The sequence below is a fragment of the Motacilla alba genome, chromosome 6 (genome assembly GCF_015832195.1).
Source record: "Motacilla alba alba isolate MOTALB_02 chromosome 6, Motacilla_alba_V1.0_pri, whole genome shotgun sequence".
Lineage (NCBI taxonomy): Eukaryota > Metazoa > Chordata > Aves > Passeriformes > Motacillidae > Motacilla > Motacilla alba.
In genome coordinates, this window is record NC_052021.1 from 18,469,768 (window position 1) to 18,489,076 (window position 19,309).

Sequence of the window (19,309 nt, forward strand, 5' to 3'; positions counted from 1 at the left end):
CTTATTCTTTATAAAAATAAAATTCTGTTATAGCTGCTCTTTGCTCTAACAGCATGTTTCCTGTAAGTCCCTGACCCAGCACATCAGCTCTGCCTGATCTGAAAGCTGGTTACTGGATAGGAGGCCCTGGTCTCCATGATTTTTCTGAGTGGTATTTCTTAGTAACAAAGAATTTCTAGGTTGGACTTCAGTCTTAGAATTGGTTTTTTTTGTTTGTTTGGTTGGTTTTTAAGTTGGATTAAATCTCTTATATTATTGGAGAGCTGGAAATAACTTTATTATTTTTATTATGATCTACCACACTGAGAGCAGAAACAGGTATAAAAGTGAACTTTAAGAACATATGTAAGGTGAGAGATTTGAAAAAGCCCATATGTCTATAGGCATTGGCTTGAGATAAAAGGTTAGGAAGATCCTGTTTATCTACAGGTTGTGGTCTTTGGATCTGGATAATGATAAGTTGCAATAAAATAGTGTAACCTCCTGTTTGAAGTCATCCTGTAATGCTACAACATAAAGCTCTGCCTGTGAAATATTGGGATATTACCTAATTAAATTGGGCATGCCATCTACCTGAGGCCCCCAAGCCTTGAAGTTCTGCTGGGTTTCCTGGGAGAAGGAATATTCTATTCTATCCTGTAGGAATAGCAGAGGATGCTGGCCAAGAGTTTCCAAAGCTCCCACAGCTGACATTGGCTGCCCTGTCTTCACAAGGTGAAAGAAAAGCCTGGGTTGAAATAAAAAAATCACCCTGTTGTCTTGCACCTTGTGATGGCAATATGTTATATACAGCATTCTTGAAAGAAGAGGATTAAACAGAATAGAATCTACAGCATTATTTTTCGAACTGAGACCAGAACCTCCAGCTCAAAGCATTGGTAAAGTTGGGAAGTGTTTACAGAATAACTTGGGCTTAAATTATTTTAAATTATTAAACTACTCTCATTGTTCTGAAACAAAGCTCTAATTTTTCTTCTTATCACTCCCACTGTAAGAAGCTTGAAATTGGAGCCAGGCAAAGCAATTTGGATGTAATCAAGCCCACCAGAACATATAAGGCTAGAACAAGAGTGAAGGTGCTGGGAAACTGAAATTATTCACAAATTCTGACTGAAATTAGTGCATTGTTTTATACTAAAAAAATAGGGATAGGGAAATTCTGGAAATAACAGATTTGCTTGTATGTACAGTGTTGACATGAAGTATCAACAGAACATGAAAAACATTATTTTAAAAAGGAATTTTTAATTTTAAATGACCATAATTAATTTTAAATGGTTGAAATCCTCACTAACACCTACAAAAGACATCAGTTCTAGATCTAAAAAAGATACAACTTTAAATTAATGAAATGTTTTCTTACTGACACAAAACAAATATTTCCTGAAATAAATGAGAAGCTTTGTTTTGTTCTAACCTCAAATGAATGATTTTTCAAGTTGCTGAAATAATTATTTACTTATCTTGAAATATGGGTGTGACCATGGATTCTGCTGCTGAAGTATATCACCACCTTTCTGATTACCTGAAATTTAACTGACTTTAGAAATCAATCATATACTTATCACAGAATAAAGAGGATCTATTAGTGAACAGAGCTCATCTATTTTCTTTTCCTCAGACACCTCCTTCACAGACATGCTGAGGGGGATTGCAGGCTTTTTGGGTGCAGATGATTGCAGTTAGCTGCACTATAAGCTCTTCCTGTAAACAATCAATCAGCCTTTCAGCTAAAGAACAAAGAAAATTATTGGTATGGGTAAGATTCCTGCCTGTGCACAAGAGACTCCTATTGATCCTCAGACCAGGTAACTGTTGATTGCAAAAGGGTTATTGATCTCTTGTACTTTGGTTTCTTATTGCATTGCTGTCATCTGTGAAAAGAAAGAAAAATCGCAGGTTGACAATAACTCTCTGGCTTTGGTTTTACCTGGATTATCCCAGGTAAAACATCATTGTAAAAGCTGAGCTGGGAGACACTCAGATAAAAATCACAGGAATTCTAGAAAATTATTATTGGAGATGCTGGAGTTACATTCATGAAGTTCCTTTCACTTCACTTTTCTTTTACTAGATGTTTCTTTGTACCTTTGGAGGCATCTGTTTTTCCTAAGTGAATTAACAGAACAAATGCATGCTTGTGGCACTTGTGGTGACTTCCAGGTGCCCTTGTCACTGCCAGGTAGGAATCCACTAGCAGCAAGCCATGCATTTTTGGGTAGCATCCCAGGGCTCCCTGCATTGCAGACATTGGACTATTGTCACTTGGGGTGCTTCCCACTGTTGCCTTTTCACCGAGTGGGGAGCAGCTGAGCAGCTCCTGGATCCCTTTTGTGGCTGCATCTTCCCAGGAGTTTATTACCTGGAGTGCCTGCTGCTGTGGGGCAGCTGCAGGGGACAGCCAGCCTTGCAATGTGCCTGAACCTTACACCAGGGAACTCCAGGTAAACCACTGGGAAGCTGTGGCACAGCACACATAAAATGACCTGCCTTAGCCCATGCAGAGTGCCCAGGTTGTCAGCAGGAGCTCGGGTAACCCCACAGCCTTTACTGCTGTGTTGCCTTCCCCTAGGTGGATGTGCCTCCACTACTTTGGGTCTGCCCAGTACTGTCACTCCACCTCTCTGTGCCACCAGCACCCCCTTCCCCCAGGACATACCTGTTTTGGCTTGATCCCGAGTTTGACCTGCAAAGTGTAAAGAGTGAGATATTAATTGTGACTTTTAGAGCCATAATCAAAGGTGAGAATTCAAATGAGTAACACATTAGAGTTGCAGAAATGCGGAAACTTTTTTTTTTCTTCACTGCTCTAAATTCAGTTCTACTCCATCTAGTGTCAGTGCTTGGGAACACGATCTTGTCTTGCAGCCCTCAATTTGTTTATATTAAATCTCACGACTCCACAGGGAAATGAACTTTATCGGAGTCCCGTTCCTACAATACTACTTCAGCATTTTCTGGTGTCTTTGCTAAAGAAAACTGTCACAGAAGATTTAGTGGGCAGGGACAATCATAATTTCATCTATTTTCACATAATTTGCCTCAGCCTTTTTTCCTTCTCTGGGAGAAATTTTGTCACTCGTGTCTTTCAGAGTGCTCTGCCAAAATTTTCTGTTCACATGGAATTCACTGCCCTGTCAGTGTCTGTAAGAATTTGATTCTCATCCTGCCAGTCTGACCTGGGCATGCAGTCCATGAGAGACCATATGGTGAGACATAGGCTGTAATCAGGCATTCTCTCTGTTCTGCTGCTTTTCCTCCCTTATTTCTTTCTCTGGCTTGGGGCTGGGGTGAGCCAGCCCAGCTCTGTAAGGGAGCAGTGCCTGCACTGACCTGCAGCACAGTCTCAGCTGAGTTCCCATCTGCCTGCTTTGCCCAGCCCTTGGGAGCTTCCGGGGCAGCCAGGGAAGATGTCTGCTGGGCTGCAGGGACAAAGGCTCATCTCTACCTGCCTGCTTGCCTGGTGACCACACTGGAGGTACCTGGGGCTTGTCTCAGCCCTCCTTTGCCTGTGCTGGTCTGGCACTTTGCGGACACAAGGAATTTCTTTCAGTGACACAGCTCTGACATTACCCAAGAGGTAACAGTTATGCAATAATATTTTTCAGCTTGTTACAGTTTATGGCAGCTCTTTCCCAGAAAGCAGAGGCATTTCAAAACATAACCAGGGACCTGATACAGGCTGTGCTTATGAACTTGTCAAAAATTTCTTCACAAAGAAGAAGCCTGTGAAGTGCTACACAAATTTCTGTCTGGATCTGTAGCCAATTTTAAAAATACAGAATTTTTCCCACTTCTAACAACAAATTAATACAGAACAAGCTACTGCAAAGTGATATGAGCTAACTGAGGTGAATCATCAATTGGATCAGGTTCTCCTGCCTGTATCACAGGAGAAGATGCTGGCAGGGAACTGCTAGGAAGGGCAGTTCCTAAGTGATTGCCTAAGTGGTCTAATCCTAACTCAATTCTCTGCATATAAAAAGAGAACAGAAGATATTGGCCAGAGAGGCCAATGCTCTTCTCCATATAGTCCAATGCAATCAGTAAGTTATCCCAAGACAGTGGCTGTCTTGCTGATGCTCTCAGGCGATCTTCCCATATTTGACAATGCCAGTTCCTGCAAGACAGGACAGTCCAGCCTTCCCTGGCACCTCAGTTGTAATATTTTACCACTTCCTTTGTGCCAGACGTCCTTGAATAGCCTGATACCCCTGAAAATCATTTTTATGTTCTACCACATTGATTTTTGGCAGGGCCAGTTCCCTGAGACAGTAGAGAAGGGTGACTGCCTGAGCAGAACATACAGCTGTGCTGGGAAGGGGGGAAGTGAAGCAGGCCTTTCTCTAGTCATGGGACATCCTTTGCTCTCCTCCAGGGAGTCATGGAAGCTCATTCATACATGCTTTAAAACATCCATTTCTGTCTACAGGGTTAGTTATTCCTCTTATCCCCAGCTTCCACCTCTCCTGTGCCAGCACAAGCATTTCAGTGTCTGTGTAGTAAATAAGACTTGGGAGTCAGCCAGGTGCTGTTTTAATGCACACATAGAAACACACACAAACCTAATTACTTTTCGGGCAATGTTTTTCTGTGTTTTTCCTTTAGAAGACCATGCAAATTTTCCATAGACTCTGTGAGCCTCTGCAAAGTGTCTTTAAACCCCATTTAAATCCATATGGAAAGCCTTTAAGCCCGTAAACTTCTGTGAACTGCTGAGAAGTGCACCACAGATCCCCAAGCATTTGCAGCAGAAGTCAGCATCACTTTGTGGTACTCACTGACTTCTTTCAGCTCGCTATTTACACCAGGCTGTAAAGTACACGTGGAATATGGAGAGTGGATGATTATAAGCAACAGTCAGGAGAAAAACAAACAGCTGTGCTGATACTTAGTACAGGTTGCTCAAGGCAGAACTCTTGGACAGTAAGAGCTCAGGGAACTGAAATGAAATGATGCAATAGACTGTACATATGATCTTAAAAAAGGATCTGTAAATAATCTTATGTTCTGAGATGGCACTGATGGTTCCTAGGATCTGAAATCAGTGATTCCTTTTTCATAAGTCTAGTGTGAACTTGTGTGAAAAAATTAAATGTGATACACTAAAACCTGTGAGTTGGAATATGCAGGAGCTCTAATTCGATGCTGTTCTTGTCTAACACCTGGCACTCTTGTCTCTTGCGTCAAGAGGCCTTGGTTTGTGTTGGTTTTAAGCTGTCCTTTAGCTATCATAGCAGCTTTCATTCCTAGCTAATCCCTTGTTGTCACTTCTCTGACAAGCCCTAGGCAACACAAAGCTGCTCAGTTTGTTTGGCAGACTGGTGCTGCCAGGGAGCAGGAGGCTCTTTGCTCAGTGGCATCTAATATTTGAGTTACTCTGGGTGCCTGCTGACAGGGATGAAGAGGGTACTCTTCCAGAAACATTTCGCCTGTTATTTTTTTTTTTTTGTATCCAGACTTGCAGCAGCTCTAGGGAAGGGTAGAATTACTCGTTCAGTGCTGGAATCATTTGCACAGCAAGTTTGCCAGCAGCAACCACGACGGCTGTGGAAGGAATTGCCTCTGACAGGTGTCTGAATATTACCAGGAAAGCATTCTCCTGACTCAGCAGGTTTCGCACCAACTCTTACAATCAAATTATTTAGAGCTATTCAAGACTAGCCTCAAATAGTTGTGCAGAGGGGTAGGAAGGAGTAAGGATTCTTCCCTGTTTGGCAGCTGTGAAAGGTCAACCACAAAGGCAGTCCCCAGATCCAAGAGGAGAACAGGCGCCCTGGGCCAGGTGCCCTCCCGGGGAATGTGGAGGGTGGCCAGAGGAGCAAAAAATAGCCAGAAGTGTGGCTCTGCCCATCAGGCTCATAGCTGGCATCAGTGAGGTATGTCACTGTATCATTGAAATGGGTCTAATGAATTAATCTCACCCTAGGAGTTTGTGCCATACATATGTGTGTAGTGTGTACATATCTATCTATCTATCTGTCTATATATATAGATAGATATAGATATAAACATATATATATATATAAACTGTCTTTCAGAGGCTGTTTGTGTCTGTATTCCCTCAATCCAGGAATGGTGCTAAGGGAGCTGAGAGCCTACAGAGAGTCTTACTGCTGCTTTTTAAAGCCTGCTGTCCCCAGCATAGTGCAAAGCTTAATGTCCTTGATTTTGAAATGTGTGATAAAAAGATTAATTTCATTTTATGGAAAGGGTAACCTCAGCCAGGGACTTGTCCAAGGTTGTTTAGAAGAACAAGTTCAGCTAGAGAGGGCAGTGACAGAAGCAGGAAGAAAAAACAGTTTATTACTCTAGTCACCGGTGATTATTGCCTCAACACAGAATGGATATTGACATTTTGTTTATGCAAATGTATATGTTCAAGGAGTTGAGACAGCCATTTCTGCTGAGATTATTTGCCCATTTTTTAACATTTGCATGCACATGGAGTTGTTTAGATCATCTCTACTTGTCCTTACATTAATTTGCAATAGCATGCATTATTATGGCATTTGTGAAGCTTTAAATATTTTCCATTAAACTCAATTCCCAGGATACATACTGAGGAAGCCTAAAGCAGTGAATACAGCCTTCAGCCTATCAACCACCCACTAATCCCTACAGTGCTGAGCAAGGAATTGGGCCTGTTCTGATGTATCAACAGGGCCACACTTGTCTTGTGCAGGTGATATCTACTCAGTGAAGTGCAAATATTCTCCTCCCTAAGAGGACTGGAGCCCTCCAAGCTGTCTTCCACTCCCATTCTCATGACAGTTCTTCACTATGGGTTTTAGGCCACACTGGCAATGTGAAGAGAGGCTTTGTAGTCAAAACAGGCCTCACAGGAATAATCTGTGACTGATTTTGCAAGGCTTATTTGGATCATTGAAGAAGTTAAGTGTCGTTGCTCACTCTGTCTTTCCTTCTATGTAAGCCAGCGACAACTCCTGAAAACTTTGTTGGCATGATGATTGAATTATATGAAGAATATCCTACTTGTCAGAATGAAAGACCTTGTGAAGGTCTGCTTGGGAAACCAAGAGTGGCAAGAGAAAGAACCGCTTAGGGCATCCCTGAGGGATGTTAAGAGAATCCAGTCCCACAGAGGTGTCAAAGATTCTGCTGAATCTGCAGATCCAATAAGACCATCACACTGACTGCATAGTTTAAAATATTCCTGGGAGAGGAAAATAAAAAATTGGCTTGTTTGAGGAGAGTAAGGATAGATGCAGGCAACTTGCTGCCGGGCTGTGGGCTGAACTTACAGTGTTACCTGTGAATAGCTGGCACAGAATCTGAGGGGCTGCAATTCGGTGCCCAGCATCCTGGGAAACCTGTGCTCTCCATATTGACCCTTTTCCCTTGTGCACTACTCTTCCAGTGACACTCACAGACAAGGCCAAAGTCTCTTTTTTTTTTTCCAATTTGTATTTACTTAGGGATTTGGTTTGTAGATTTTGGGACCATTTTCCAAAGGACTCCCATACGTAGCTTTTTCAAGCACCCACTCTAGCATCAAAACTAAATCTCCAATTAAGTTTATTTGTGAGCTCAGACTCCAGTGACTAGACAGACTGTGTCTCCCATCTGCAGGTGATGGGACTCATATTGTGTGTTTTTGGTTTCCTGTTTGTTAAATGATGCATTCTGTAATTCACAGAGTTACAGACCAAGTTTGGATCAGAAAGAGCACTTCTCACTTCCAAAACAAGACATTCGTCTTTCTATCTGACTTCAAACCTGTTTGAAGGATATGATATTTTTAGATCAGATCTCGTTCACTGTCACTGCCTGTTGGGCTACAGACCTGAACATGACAAAATGCTAGGAAAAAGACTCCTGGTTCAGATGTTTAGGCTGCCACAGTTCTGGTAGTTGGAAGAAACTGCAGCTCAACATTGAAACCTGCATAAGACTGCCCAAACCTAGTCTTTTCCATGCCATCAATCTGTGATGTTTATATTTTCAAAGTGGACTATTTCACCTCCTATGCAATGTCTGGCACTGTTTTTAGTGAATTTTAGAACATATTAGAGGCTTTCAAAGGGCAGTTACATTCCAAGACCTGCTCAGTTCACCTAAAGAGCACTACAATTCTCAAAAGTATCCTGTGTTTCTCAAGCACAGTCTAGCAAAGGAGAGAGAAGTTGGTCCTCTAGAAGTTAGGAGGGAAAATATAAGAGAATATTTAGATGAGGCTTTGGATAGGAAAAGAAAATCACCAATACGCTTGGCAAGCACCTCCCACGCTCCTCCACTCTTCCATAAAACATCAGAAGAACTTGTGTATTGCATTTAGAACCTGATTTTCTACTGAATAATTTACATGGAGTCCTGTAGAACCCAGTGAATGGCATGGGGAATTTTGTGTGTGCTGTTGCCAGGATGTGTTGACAACAGATTCATTTGTGGCAGGTTTAAAATATGTACCTTTTCCTTTTTAGTAAATATTCTCTGTCTCTCCACCCTTCTCCTTGTCTCTGTATGTCTCTTTCTTTGTCTCCTGTCAAAATAAATCTGGCTGACATGCACTGTAGTTAACTCAAAATATTGCCAGCATTAAATGTGCCCAGACATTTTTATGAATACATTAAACTTGCATGAAATTTTAGGCATTATAATTTACCAAGCTTACACCAAGATGGCATTTGATACTGACATGAGCTATTAATTAAAAAAGAGGACGTTAAATAATTGTCAGTTGACATATAAATTGCTGTTTTGTTGGCTGACAGAATCTTGCCTCAAGCCTTTTTCTTCTCAAGTGTTAGTAAATATCCCATTGAGTTTAAGGGCAACCCATTGTGAATTGATTGTTTAAATCTTAATGTTATGTACCTGACTAAATAAAGTGGTAAATTCTGTTAATTATTTCACAATGAGCTGTCAGTGTCATGTGGGTATTGAAACACTTGTCTTTTAAGTATTTTGGAAATTATCGAGGGGGATGCATTCAAATACTTCCTGGTTTTAGTGGAAATCTGTTCTTGGAAGGAGTCAGTTTGGTTCAGTACCAGCTAATTTGGGTTCTGACACAGAGGATGATTATCTGCATCAAGAACTTCAGCTGGCATGAGGCTGAGCAACCACACTGGCTATGGAAGTGCGGTGCTGGGTGATGCCCACTCACTATTTCCCAGCTAGGGAAATATTGAGTGGCTGGTGGCATTTGTAGGAATAATGATGTGAAATTTAAAACAAAATTTGGCTGAAGGTGAATTGGGTTGAGTGTTCTATCAGTTGGATTAAGTATTTTTTTTCCTGAACAAGCATTAATAATCATCCCTGGTCAGGCAGAAAATGGAGCTGTTTCCAGATTTGCCAGTTCTCCTCTCCAGGCCTAGAGGGATGATGTCTCTTAACACTGGAGGTTCCAGGTTGCCTTTCCCTGAGGGATTCAGGATGGCTATATGGTTGATTGGAATAAATCAGGTGATTTCAGATAATAGACTTCCCTTTATCAGAGTTTTTTCTAGGACTGGCCACTGGGCTAAAAATTCAATGAATTAGAATTCCCTAGGGAACTGAAGCAAGTAGGTAAAATCAACTTAGACCTAGTTATCATATGTGTCTCTGGTGACCTAAATAAATCCTACTAAGTGTTAGTTTATTAGGAGCATTTTTAAATGTTTACATAGCTCTGGTAGTATTTTTACTGCCAAAGGTTTCCTCGAAACCAGTAGAAGGCTATTCTGTTTCCACAGATCATTTACCAGCCGTGTAGAATCCCTTAGTGACCTACCAGAGAGTAATACAAATACAAATGCCCTGAAGTGAATGAGAACAAAGATTTGCTAATAAATTACTGATTACCACAGCAGAATTGAGAAGTACACTGCTTAAGAAGTGACAGTGGGTTTCTTAAGTTTTTTTCTACTGAGCTATAAAAGTGTCATCTTTAACGTAAATAGTTTTGCCCCCAAAAAATTGTGGAATTAGAGTTTCTCTCACTGGTCAGTGTCAGTGGCTCTAAGGCACTAAGGTTTCTGTATTGTGTCACACTTCCAGCCTTAAGACCAGAATTTTGTCACGAAACTGGAAATTTCACTCTACCTTTTAGCAAATGCCTGTAGACTGGGATAAGGGAACATCAAAGAGGTCAATGTAAGGTCACCATTAAAGACGTTAAATTTGCTGCCACCACAAAGTCAGCCACTTCCCCTAGAAAGATCAGAGGATGATGTGATAAATGTTCAGACTGCCTCTGAAGGAAAATACGACACATAATAAACAGCAAAGAGAGCTAGAGAAGTCCAGTGTGGAACCGTTCATAGATCATCCTGTCTGCATTTTACCCAGGCAGTAAATCTACCACTGCCTTCTGTGTTTCCTCTTGTCTTTGTCCCTCTCATCCTTTATTCTCTTTTCTCTTGACTCTGGTCTCTGGCTTTTCTGTTGTGGCTTAGCTCTTTCTCATGACTCCCCCGTTCATTGCTCTGTCTACACTGTCCTGAAAGCATCATAAAGTTTACCAGGTGTTCTGTGTTTGTTCTTCTGACCTTATCATGGTCCTAATCTATTTCAGGTTAACGCATAGAAATTGCCAGAGTCTTGTCAGAGAATGGTGTGTTACTAAAAAAGGTAACATTTTGTGGCAGTTACCACTGGAGGAGTGTCTCCCTGGGAAAATAACACGTGCTGCAGGACTGGGACCCTTCTCTGTCAGGCACACAAAACATTGAAGCTGCTGCAAAGGGTTTCCTTGCTTTAGTCTTTAACTCAGTGTTTGTATATGCTGTGCTCTCTTTATGAGGAATGGCTGTGGTGGGGACAGTCTTCTGTCATCTCTCTGAGAGAGGCCAAAACCCATTTCTGAGATCAGAGTACAGCTGTTGTCTTCCCTTGATGAGAATACTCACTAATTGATGTTTGGGGGTTTTTAGTCACTTGTAAAATGTCTCCAAGGGACAGAAAAAAGTGTCCACATCTGTAGTTTACCATGAGCCAACAGATCTTGCAGTCCAGAGTCTCTGCTCCTGTACATCTCTTATCCACTGCCTGTCCCTGGGGGAGATGCAGAGCGGCCATTGCCTAAGAAGGCTGGCACTGCTGTCCTGCTGGTGACCTGGTCCAGTGCTCAAACCCTAAAATGGCCTCACTGTTTCTGGGTAAGGGGGAGGAAGGTGAAGGGCAAAGAGGCATCCCTCCCAGTAGGAATGATCACTGCATGACCCTGATTTGTAAGAGCCCAGAGTGAAGAAAGTTTTCAGAACTGAGATGCAGCTACAGCAACCTTAGAAGAAACCATTTACCCAGAGTTTGCTATTATTATGCATGGTACAAACAAACAAAAAAAAAAAAGAGAAGTTTCATCACAAGTGTTTGAAGGATTTTCATTTTTAAAAGAATTTCAGTCTGCTGCGTTTTCTTGTGTATTTCTGAAATATTAAAGAGCTGTTAGAAGAAAATTCCTTTTCCCATGCAGACTCACTAGATATCCCAGTCCTCTAGAGGCTTACCATGTGTGTTATCTGCAATCATTCCAACATGGGGGAGCATCATGTATAACGAGAGAGAGAAATTAGAAGTTGTGCATAACAGAAAACACAATGACTCTTACCTTCTATCCATTTTGCCATCTGACTCTAAAGTGAAAAGAAGAAAATGTGGTTAGTTGAGAAACAAGGAATAGAGTGGTGGTAGGCCTCCACAGAATTTGTGAGGAGGCAACCAGGAGTCAACAGCAACCAGTCACAGCTGGTAAAGATCCAGCCATCCTTTCTGAGGCAAAGCTCTTTGATATTAGTTGTGCCATGCAACTTTCCTAAAGCCTTTCTTGATCCTTCCAGCTGGAATATCTCATGACAATTTTCTCAGAGCTGTGTCTTAGCTAATACTTTGTCTGGTTTGAGTTTGGTTGTAGCATATCCCCAGGGTATCATGAGAAACAAATTTGAGGCTAAAGAGTAGACTTGGTTATAGTGAAATGTAAGTCTGCAGTTCTAGGCAGTCCAGCAATTCAGACACTTTTAAAATAGTTCTTCACTTAAAATAGTACTTCACTCTGGAAAGCCAGAGCTGTTGTACAAACACAATTCTAACACTGAAGCTTGGATCTGCTGTATCAGAAGATGAGGAGAGCTAGATCTATGGAAAAAAAGGGATCAGGAGTATTTTTTTCTTACCTCCAAAGACACTGTCAATCATTTTGGCCTTGATCATGCAGATTATTACTACTACAAAACCAATTGCTAGAACTGCTCCCAGAGTAACTCCTATAATAACATATGTGTAATCTGCAAATATTGAAAACAACGCAGTCAGTATCCACCATTAAATAATAAATACATTCTTTGAGTTCCAGATATAAGACATCCTAAAAAAAAAAGCTGAGCCAGAATAGGTGGCTGAGGAGGGTTTGACTCTGTTCTTTAAAATCCCTGTGTACAATGAAGCCATGTGAACCTGTGGCTAAGGGGCTCGAGGGTTCATTCATTATGATAATGAACAAATTCAGCTTTTGGTGTGTGCAGGTCTCAGCTGAGTTTTAGAGCCAGGGCTTTACTTTTACCCCAAAAGCAAAATCCCCCATCCACACTCCTTTGCCAATCTGCATCCTTCCAAACTGTTATTGCTGCTTCCAGATATCCACATGCACATATCCACCTCCCAGTCCCTCACCTCCTGCCTTGCCCAGCTGTTCTGCCTCTGTAAGTCTTTGCTGGGAGGAAGGAGAATTTGAAAGTGTAAACTATGTGTTGTGATTTGGCATCACTGTGTGAACATAAGGGTTGTATGTCAGGCAGGGGGTGCCTGTGTTCAGGACCTGAGTCCCACGCTCTGTCCTCATACATGTAATTTAAAGAGCCAGTCACATGACAGGACTCTGCAGCATAGGCAACTACAAACTCACAATGTTTATGTTCTACACCTACAAAGTATACGAGGTCTTCTAAGGACATTCAGTTCTATTATTTTGTCTTCAACTTCCTGTCTGGAAGTGAAAATCCCACCATGAACTCACCTATTTCCTCCTCTGTGTTTCCAGAAGCATGTACCTTTGCTCTCCAAAAATCTGGAATGGAAATATTTTAGCCTGTTAGGACATTGAGCAGAACTCCGTTTCTGGCTTTTTCCAAGGGGATAGTTGATTCTAATAAATCTTAGGATAGAATCCGAGGCTTCTTGCAGTAGTGAAATATTATCAGTCACATTAATGAGGGCATCCTAGAAATGTGTTCACACTGTGCCAAATTTTTGACCAGAAGAGAAAATACAATCCCAAAATTTTATGTTGCCTTGGCACTGTTTCCATTCCATAGTTCGGTCACTGCAAGAGCTCTATGCAAGAGAAGCTGCTATAAATCAAGGAAAAGATTACAGATGCACTAAAGCTAATAAAACATGCTAATAAGTGAGGATATGGCATAGCCCAACACCCCTTTTCCCATGAATCCCAATCCTGCCTGGAGTTCCAGTCTTCAGAATGTGATTTATTGCTGGCAGAGAAGAGTCTTTTCCTCCTGCAAGCAAATTTTGTAGTCTGGAAACAAACCCTTCCAGAGAGTTCTACAGCAAGTTCCCTGTTCATGAAAAGGACACCTCCTGGCCCTTCCCTTCTCCATAAAGCCACTGAGCCATGGTGCCTGATGCTCAGAGTGTGCAGGCCCTCAGAATGGAGAGGCTTTGAAGAAAACAATTCATTCCCATATCCTTTAGCAAGAAAACAGAATCAACATTTTTAAAAAATGAGAAAAAGGAGAGCTCATGTTTAGTTTTACTGTTGCTTGGTTATTATAGGAAATTGTTAAAAATGTACACTTGAATGTTTTTTCAGTGCAAAGATATTTCCACCAAGGCCTTTCCAAGTAGCTCCAAATGATGAAACTGATGTGCAGCTGCATGAGGAGCTGGGCCATGAGAAGGCTTTAAAGGCAGATATGACTGCTGCATTCTAAACCTGTGTGCTGCTCACCTCCTGCCTCCTGCACGTGCTTCAGGCACAGCACAAAGTCACTGCTCTTTGGCCAGGGTGACAGTACAAGGGGCACCTGGTGGGGACACAGCTGCTTTGCACACAGCATCATCTTTTCATTGGCATTCCCCACAGCAGCAGGGAGTTGGGAGGGAGTATTGTCTGGCTGAAACCCAAGTAGAATTTCAGTGTCTTAAATGCACTCCGTTTTCCTACTGCTAAGGTGTCCAACACTGTAAGTCCCAGCTCCTCCCCTCCACTTTTTGTGGAGAAATAATTTTATTTTATTTTATTGAGGTTTTGGAGTCTGTACTTTCATTTGTTGTCCAGTAAAATGAATGCTAGAAACATGACTACTTTTAAGTTTGAAGCACAGTCCTTACATTGCAAAACAAGGCATTTGGTATCTTTACAGAAATAATCTTGTATCTGCTTTTCAGACTGCTAAAACTCTTGAGCTGAGTGTGGGCCCTGGGGCTGCCAGGGTTATGCCAAAAAAACCTAATATACTGAGTGGCTTACAAGTGATTTATTTTTATTTCCTGGTCTTAATCACATTTCTATTCTCAAATTTTAATAAATTACAAATCAAGCTTCAAAAATCTGGAGCAAATATATTTTGGGAACTATAATTCAGAGCTTAAGGCCTTTTTTTTTTTTTTTTGCCAAACTTTTCTACATAATGAAAATGTCTGAAAACTTATTTTGTACAAGCAGAAATGTTTTCTCTCCAAAACCTCCATGACACTCTGAGGAGGAGTTGTAAGGGGCAGAGAATCTATGCTCATACTGGCTATACTAAATGACCAAAATCAAAGTTATAAAGGTAAGGAAATTTAAAAAGAACAAAAAGCTCTAAGGCTACACAGTGGGCACAAAAAGTATAGCTTCTGTTTTTTCCATATTAAAAGCTAGTCTCTTTGCTCTCGCCTGTGATTTCATTGCAGTATAAATTTTAAAAAAACACCTTTCTTCCATCCCCTTAATTATTCTTTGTGCTCATATGAAAAATGTTTTAAATTCAAGCATAATAAAAGTGATATTGTATTACTTTTATTATCCTAATGATCATAATACATAGACCTTAATGTATGCTTTCTAATGGAATTAAACCAGTGACAGATTATGTGTTTTATGGCAGAAATAATATTTTACATGGAATATTTTATGTAGGTCAGTTTAATATATTGAGATTAAATTATTAGTTTCTTTTTAAAAAGGGAGGGAAATTCCTGAAAACCCACAAGACTAAAGAGAATATTTTCAATTCATTCTTGCAATATGCTTTTAATTAAGGTTTAATATCATTTACTGGATGCTGTTTAAATACCGTTTGCTTTCAAAGACAGCGTTAGGTAGATTCTATTTGTTTCAGGTTTTTTCTTGGGGGAAATAGGTGGACTAATTTAAATACATGTTTTTCTGTTTGAAATTGATCTTATCTGCAAATCAGATCTTTTGGGGACATACAAAAACCTCCCCAAATGATGTTGAAATGGTTAGAAATGATGCCTTAAACTCTGCAGTGCTCTAGTCCCACTGTTGGATTTCTGACTCTCTCTGTAGAGAGTTTAGACTAACACTCACATCTTGAATAAACCCTCTGGACTTGCAGAGTATTTGCTCCTGTGTGGAAGAGCCTAGCAGATGAATTTGATACCCAGGCTTGAGTGACTTGTGGATCACTTTTCAAAGAGCCTCGAAGCTGGTGACGGTGCTCTTTGCCCTGTGCCGTGTCCTGGCTCGGGCACGGCGTGCAGCTGGCACAGGATGGGGATGGGGATGTGCCCCCGGCTCTGGCAGCACCAGGAGCCTGCTGAGACACCGGGCTGCGTCTCCAGCCGCTGGGGAACATCTTGGTGAGTGCGCTGCTGGCAGAGCCGGCAGACGAGACCGCAGGCCGGATGGGCCCTGCTCACAGGTGGGGGCAGTGGAGGAAGAGGAACGGAGAACGTGCCGGGGGAGCCGCGCCGGGCGAGCGGTGCTGGAGCCGGGCTCTCGGCGGGGAAGCTCTCCCTGCCGGCTGCAAACGCTCGGCAACACGGAGCATCGCTCTGTAACACAGAGAATGGCTCGGCAACACAGGGCATCGCTCTGTAATACAGAGAATGGCTCGGCAACACAGGGCATCGCTCTGTAACACAGAGAATGGCTCGGCAACACAGGGCATCGCTCTGTAACACAGAGAATGGCTCGGCAACACAGGGTATGGCTCTGTAACACGGGGCATCGCTCTGTAACACAGGGTATCATCTGTAACAGAGTATCGCTCTGCCACTGTGGTTACCCTCTGCGAGGTGGAGCTGCTGAGCACGCGATGGAGCCGCAGATAAGCTCTCTGGGCTGGCAGCCTCCTGCCTGTGAGCTCGGTGTAGCTCTGGGCAGAGCCAGCCCTCCCCAGACCTCGCTGCGCGCAGAGCTGAGCCGAGCACAGAGCAGCTTCCGTGTCACACTGCTGTGCCTGGGCTCTCTGCGACAGCGACACAGCTCTGCTCATGCCTTGCCCAGAGGTCAGCTCAGCCAGGAAAATGATGCAGAATGCAATTTGGGCATAAAATCAGGGAGCAGGAAGAGCTCAATTTCCCCACCGGATGAGGTATTGTAAACCAGCCATAACAGCAACGTGTGCATCGTCTTTCTAAGTACACAGCATTTGCCTTAGTCCCTTTGCTTGTTACCTCCTGCTTCCCCGTGACTTTTTGTCCCTTCCTCCAACAACTCTTATTTCTCCTCATTGCAACAGATAATGGCTGGTCCTGTGGCTTGGCAGCAGCCAGGAGCTCACTGCCATTTGTAATTGAGGCAGCAAATAGGAAAGGAAGCAAATCTCTGGGAACCCCAGAAGCAGGGTAGAGCCCTGCTGCAGGTCTGCGGACAGCTTTGCAGAAGGCGAGGCAGGAGCGGATACCCAGTGGATGCAGACGGGAATTACTGGTCCGCACGTCTCAGGTGGGGCAAACTGCTCCTGTGGGATTGCCCAAGTGTAGATGGTGATTTTCTGTGAATGTCTGCATGAAGCAGGGTAGCATGGGAGGAGTTCATTAGGTAAAAGCTGAGGCTTGCCACCAGAGGGTGGTGCCTGCCCCCTTACCAAACGTCCAGACACGGCAATAGCCCATGGGACTTCTGCCAGCTCCCCCCTCCCCGTTAGACCACACTGTCCCAATGTTCATATGACCCCTGCTGAGGCTTCCCGGCCATGAGCCCCGCTCCTTCCCCGCACAACGTGGAGATGAGTAAGAATGAAGTAAGAAACAGGTTGTGAGAAAGCCCTGCTTTGGGCCAGCAGGGAGCATTAGAAGCAACGTGAGTCAGGACTCTGAAAGTTCAATAAGGGAGAGTCACAGAGTCCAAAAGCAGCTCACAGTCAGCATGCATGCAGGCCAGTTTTCCCTCCAACTCTACTGAAATACCGTTTCCTGGACAGGGAGAAGGAAACAAAGTGCTAAACAAGGTGCTCAGCAGGTGCACATCTAATCTGCAAAGCTGTAGGCATCTAACTTCACTGTGTGTCCTGGATTGTGCACAGCTGAGCCCTTTGCACCCAGAATAAGAAACATGAGCTAGAAAACTCAGCAAAATACCCCTCTGGCTCAACAAATGTTTTTTCTCCAAGAAACAAAGTTTTACACAAGATATAGACAATTAAGCTGGGGAATAAATAAGCCCATCAAGCTCAGGAATAAAAGCTCTTAGAAAGAATGGAAAACAAATAAGTTAAATCACTTACGTAAGAGAAGAAATGCTGTTGGTGCTGATATCCAGCTTGTTAGTAAGGTCATTATGAAGTTGTGACAACAGAGTGGTTTCACTGAAGTTTTCATGAATTTTGCTCTTCTGCAGCGTCTGGAAAAAAAGAGCTAAAGCAGGTCACATGATTATTGAGAAACTTCAGTCACATCCTGAGTAGCTAGATTTGCAAACAGAAGTTCCCTTTTTTGGGTTTAAGCTCAATACATAAACAAACTTGAAAATGTTTTGTGGAGAAGGTGGACAGCCAACAGCACAGCCTGATTCAACTGAGATTAGAGATTTGCTCTCTAAGGGACCTTTAAACACTAACAGTTATTTTTGCATATTGAAAACGTCCTACCACAGTGAATTTGTTTCTGCTGAAACCTTCTAAATCTGTGCATAACCAAGTGGATTATCTGTCTTAGAAGGAGAGTTTTCTGAGGCATTCTCTTTCAGTATTGCTAGCTTTCTTATGAACTCAACCTGAATGCTATCATGTTTTCAGCAGAGCGCTCATTTGGATATTCCCCTTTCATAATCAGCTTTTTCAGGAGTAGAGAAGCAGCACACTATGGCTGCTAAACTATTGCAAGCCAGTTCCCAGACAGTAACTTCTAAGAAAAGTGTCTTGATGTCCCTGTCCTATTTTGTCGTGTGAAGCATTGGTACAACTAACTGAGTGTGGCAGATGTCATAGAAAGTATTTGTTACTGCCTTGACCTGTGTGCACACACATCTCTGTGTGTGTGTGTGTGTGTCTGTGTGTGTGTGTGTGTGTAGTTAATTTTTGCTCTTTGCTCCTGGTTCTCTATGGGATTAGAATTGGAAACACCAAAACCAAGCAAACAAAAATCGCTGCACCAGCTGGATGGGAAAGATCAGGACCCTTGTAAGAAACCTCCAGCGTTTTTGTACCTTATGTTTCATCTGCAAATGATCCCATGCTTCAAGGTTCCTGAAAACCTCTTCTAGAAGTAATAGCAGGAATGTCAGCACGCTTGTTTTGTTTTGGGGTTTGGTGGTTGGGTTTTTTTTATTTGGAGGTGGTCTTGCTTTATTTTGCTTTTGTTGGTTTTTGTTGCTTCTGATGGCCCAAATCAGCAGCCTCAAGTAGTTTCAGTATTTCAGAGAAGGAACTAGGTATCTGAGTATTTGGATAAAATCTCTAAAGCTATTTGCTTTATTCTATTGCTACTTTTCCATGAATGCTTCAAAGAGCTTAGCTAGGTGACTGCACACAGCTGACTGCATAAGCTTCACTCCTCTTGTTCACAGCATACCTCCAGCAAGGAAAAGCACTGACCAGAATAAGACAGACTTAATATAATCCTGCTTTGTAATAGGTTTATTCTGATTCTTGACCAGATTGGGAAATGTGGTTTCAAGCACCGTCATCATTATCAGCCTTCCCTCTGTTCTTCACCATCCAGCCACTGGGTAGGATATATATGTTTAATTAATTCTGCTTTTACCTTCGACCTGTAAATAGTGGGAGTAATGTCAGATTTATACGTTATATGAATAACAAGGATTTCTCTGGAGACCCTATCTTGGTGAAAGAGGCTAACTGTAATTTTCAGCTGTGAGTAATTGTATATAATATAATCCTAAATGATTTTTCTTCTGTAATTTCATTAGAGTTTAGAAATTTAATTAGAT

The 19,309-nt window shown here is 42.2% G+C and overlaps 2 protein-coding genes across 2 annotated transcripts in view; one reads left to right on the plus strand and one right to left on the minus strand.

The window, feature by feature from the left end:
• Window positions 1-1,400: 1,400 nt before the first annotated feature.
• Window positions 1,401-17,782, minus strand: TMEM273 (transmembrane protein 273). Its single transcript, XM_038140453.1, has 6 exons — window positions 17,646-17,782; window positions 12,965-13,015; window positions 12,126-12,236; window positions 11,561-11,585; window positions 2,660-2,686; window positions 1,401-1,874 (listed from the first exon to the last, which is right to left on the minus strand). Exons 1-6 carry the CDS (start codon window positions 17,737-17,739, stop codon window positions 1,871-1,873), a joined length of 312 nt encoding a protein of 103 aa, XP_037996381.1. The 5' UTR covers window positions 17,740-17,782; the 3' UTR covers window positions 1,401-1,870.
• Window positions 15,754-19,309, plus strand: part of C6H10orf71 (chromosome 6 C10orf71 homolog) — a 49,692-nt gene continuing 46,136 nt past the window's right edge. The window contains exon 1 of the mRNA XM_038140452.1: window positions 15,754-15,774. The gene's annotated coding sequence lies outside the window, so the exon portion shown is untranslated. The remainder of the gene's footprint in view (window positions 15,775-19,309) is intronic.

What these genes read in the sequence shown, in the direction of transcription:
- TMEM273 (XM_038140453.1), bottom strand. Translation starts at nt 17,739, where the DNA reads ATGAAAACTTCAGTGAAACCACTCTGTTGTCACAACTTCATAATGACC. An exon ending in GATTGACAGTGTCTTTGGAG is followed by an intron (nt 11,586 to 12,125) that starts GTAAGAAAAAAA and finishes TTTTCACTTTAG; the next exon opens with AGTCAGATGGCAAAATGGAT. An exon ending in GATGGCAAAATGGATAGAAG is followed by an intron (nt 2,687 to 11,560) that starts GTAAGAGTCATT and finishes TACACTTTGCAG; the next exon opens with GTCAAACTCGGGATCAAGCC.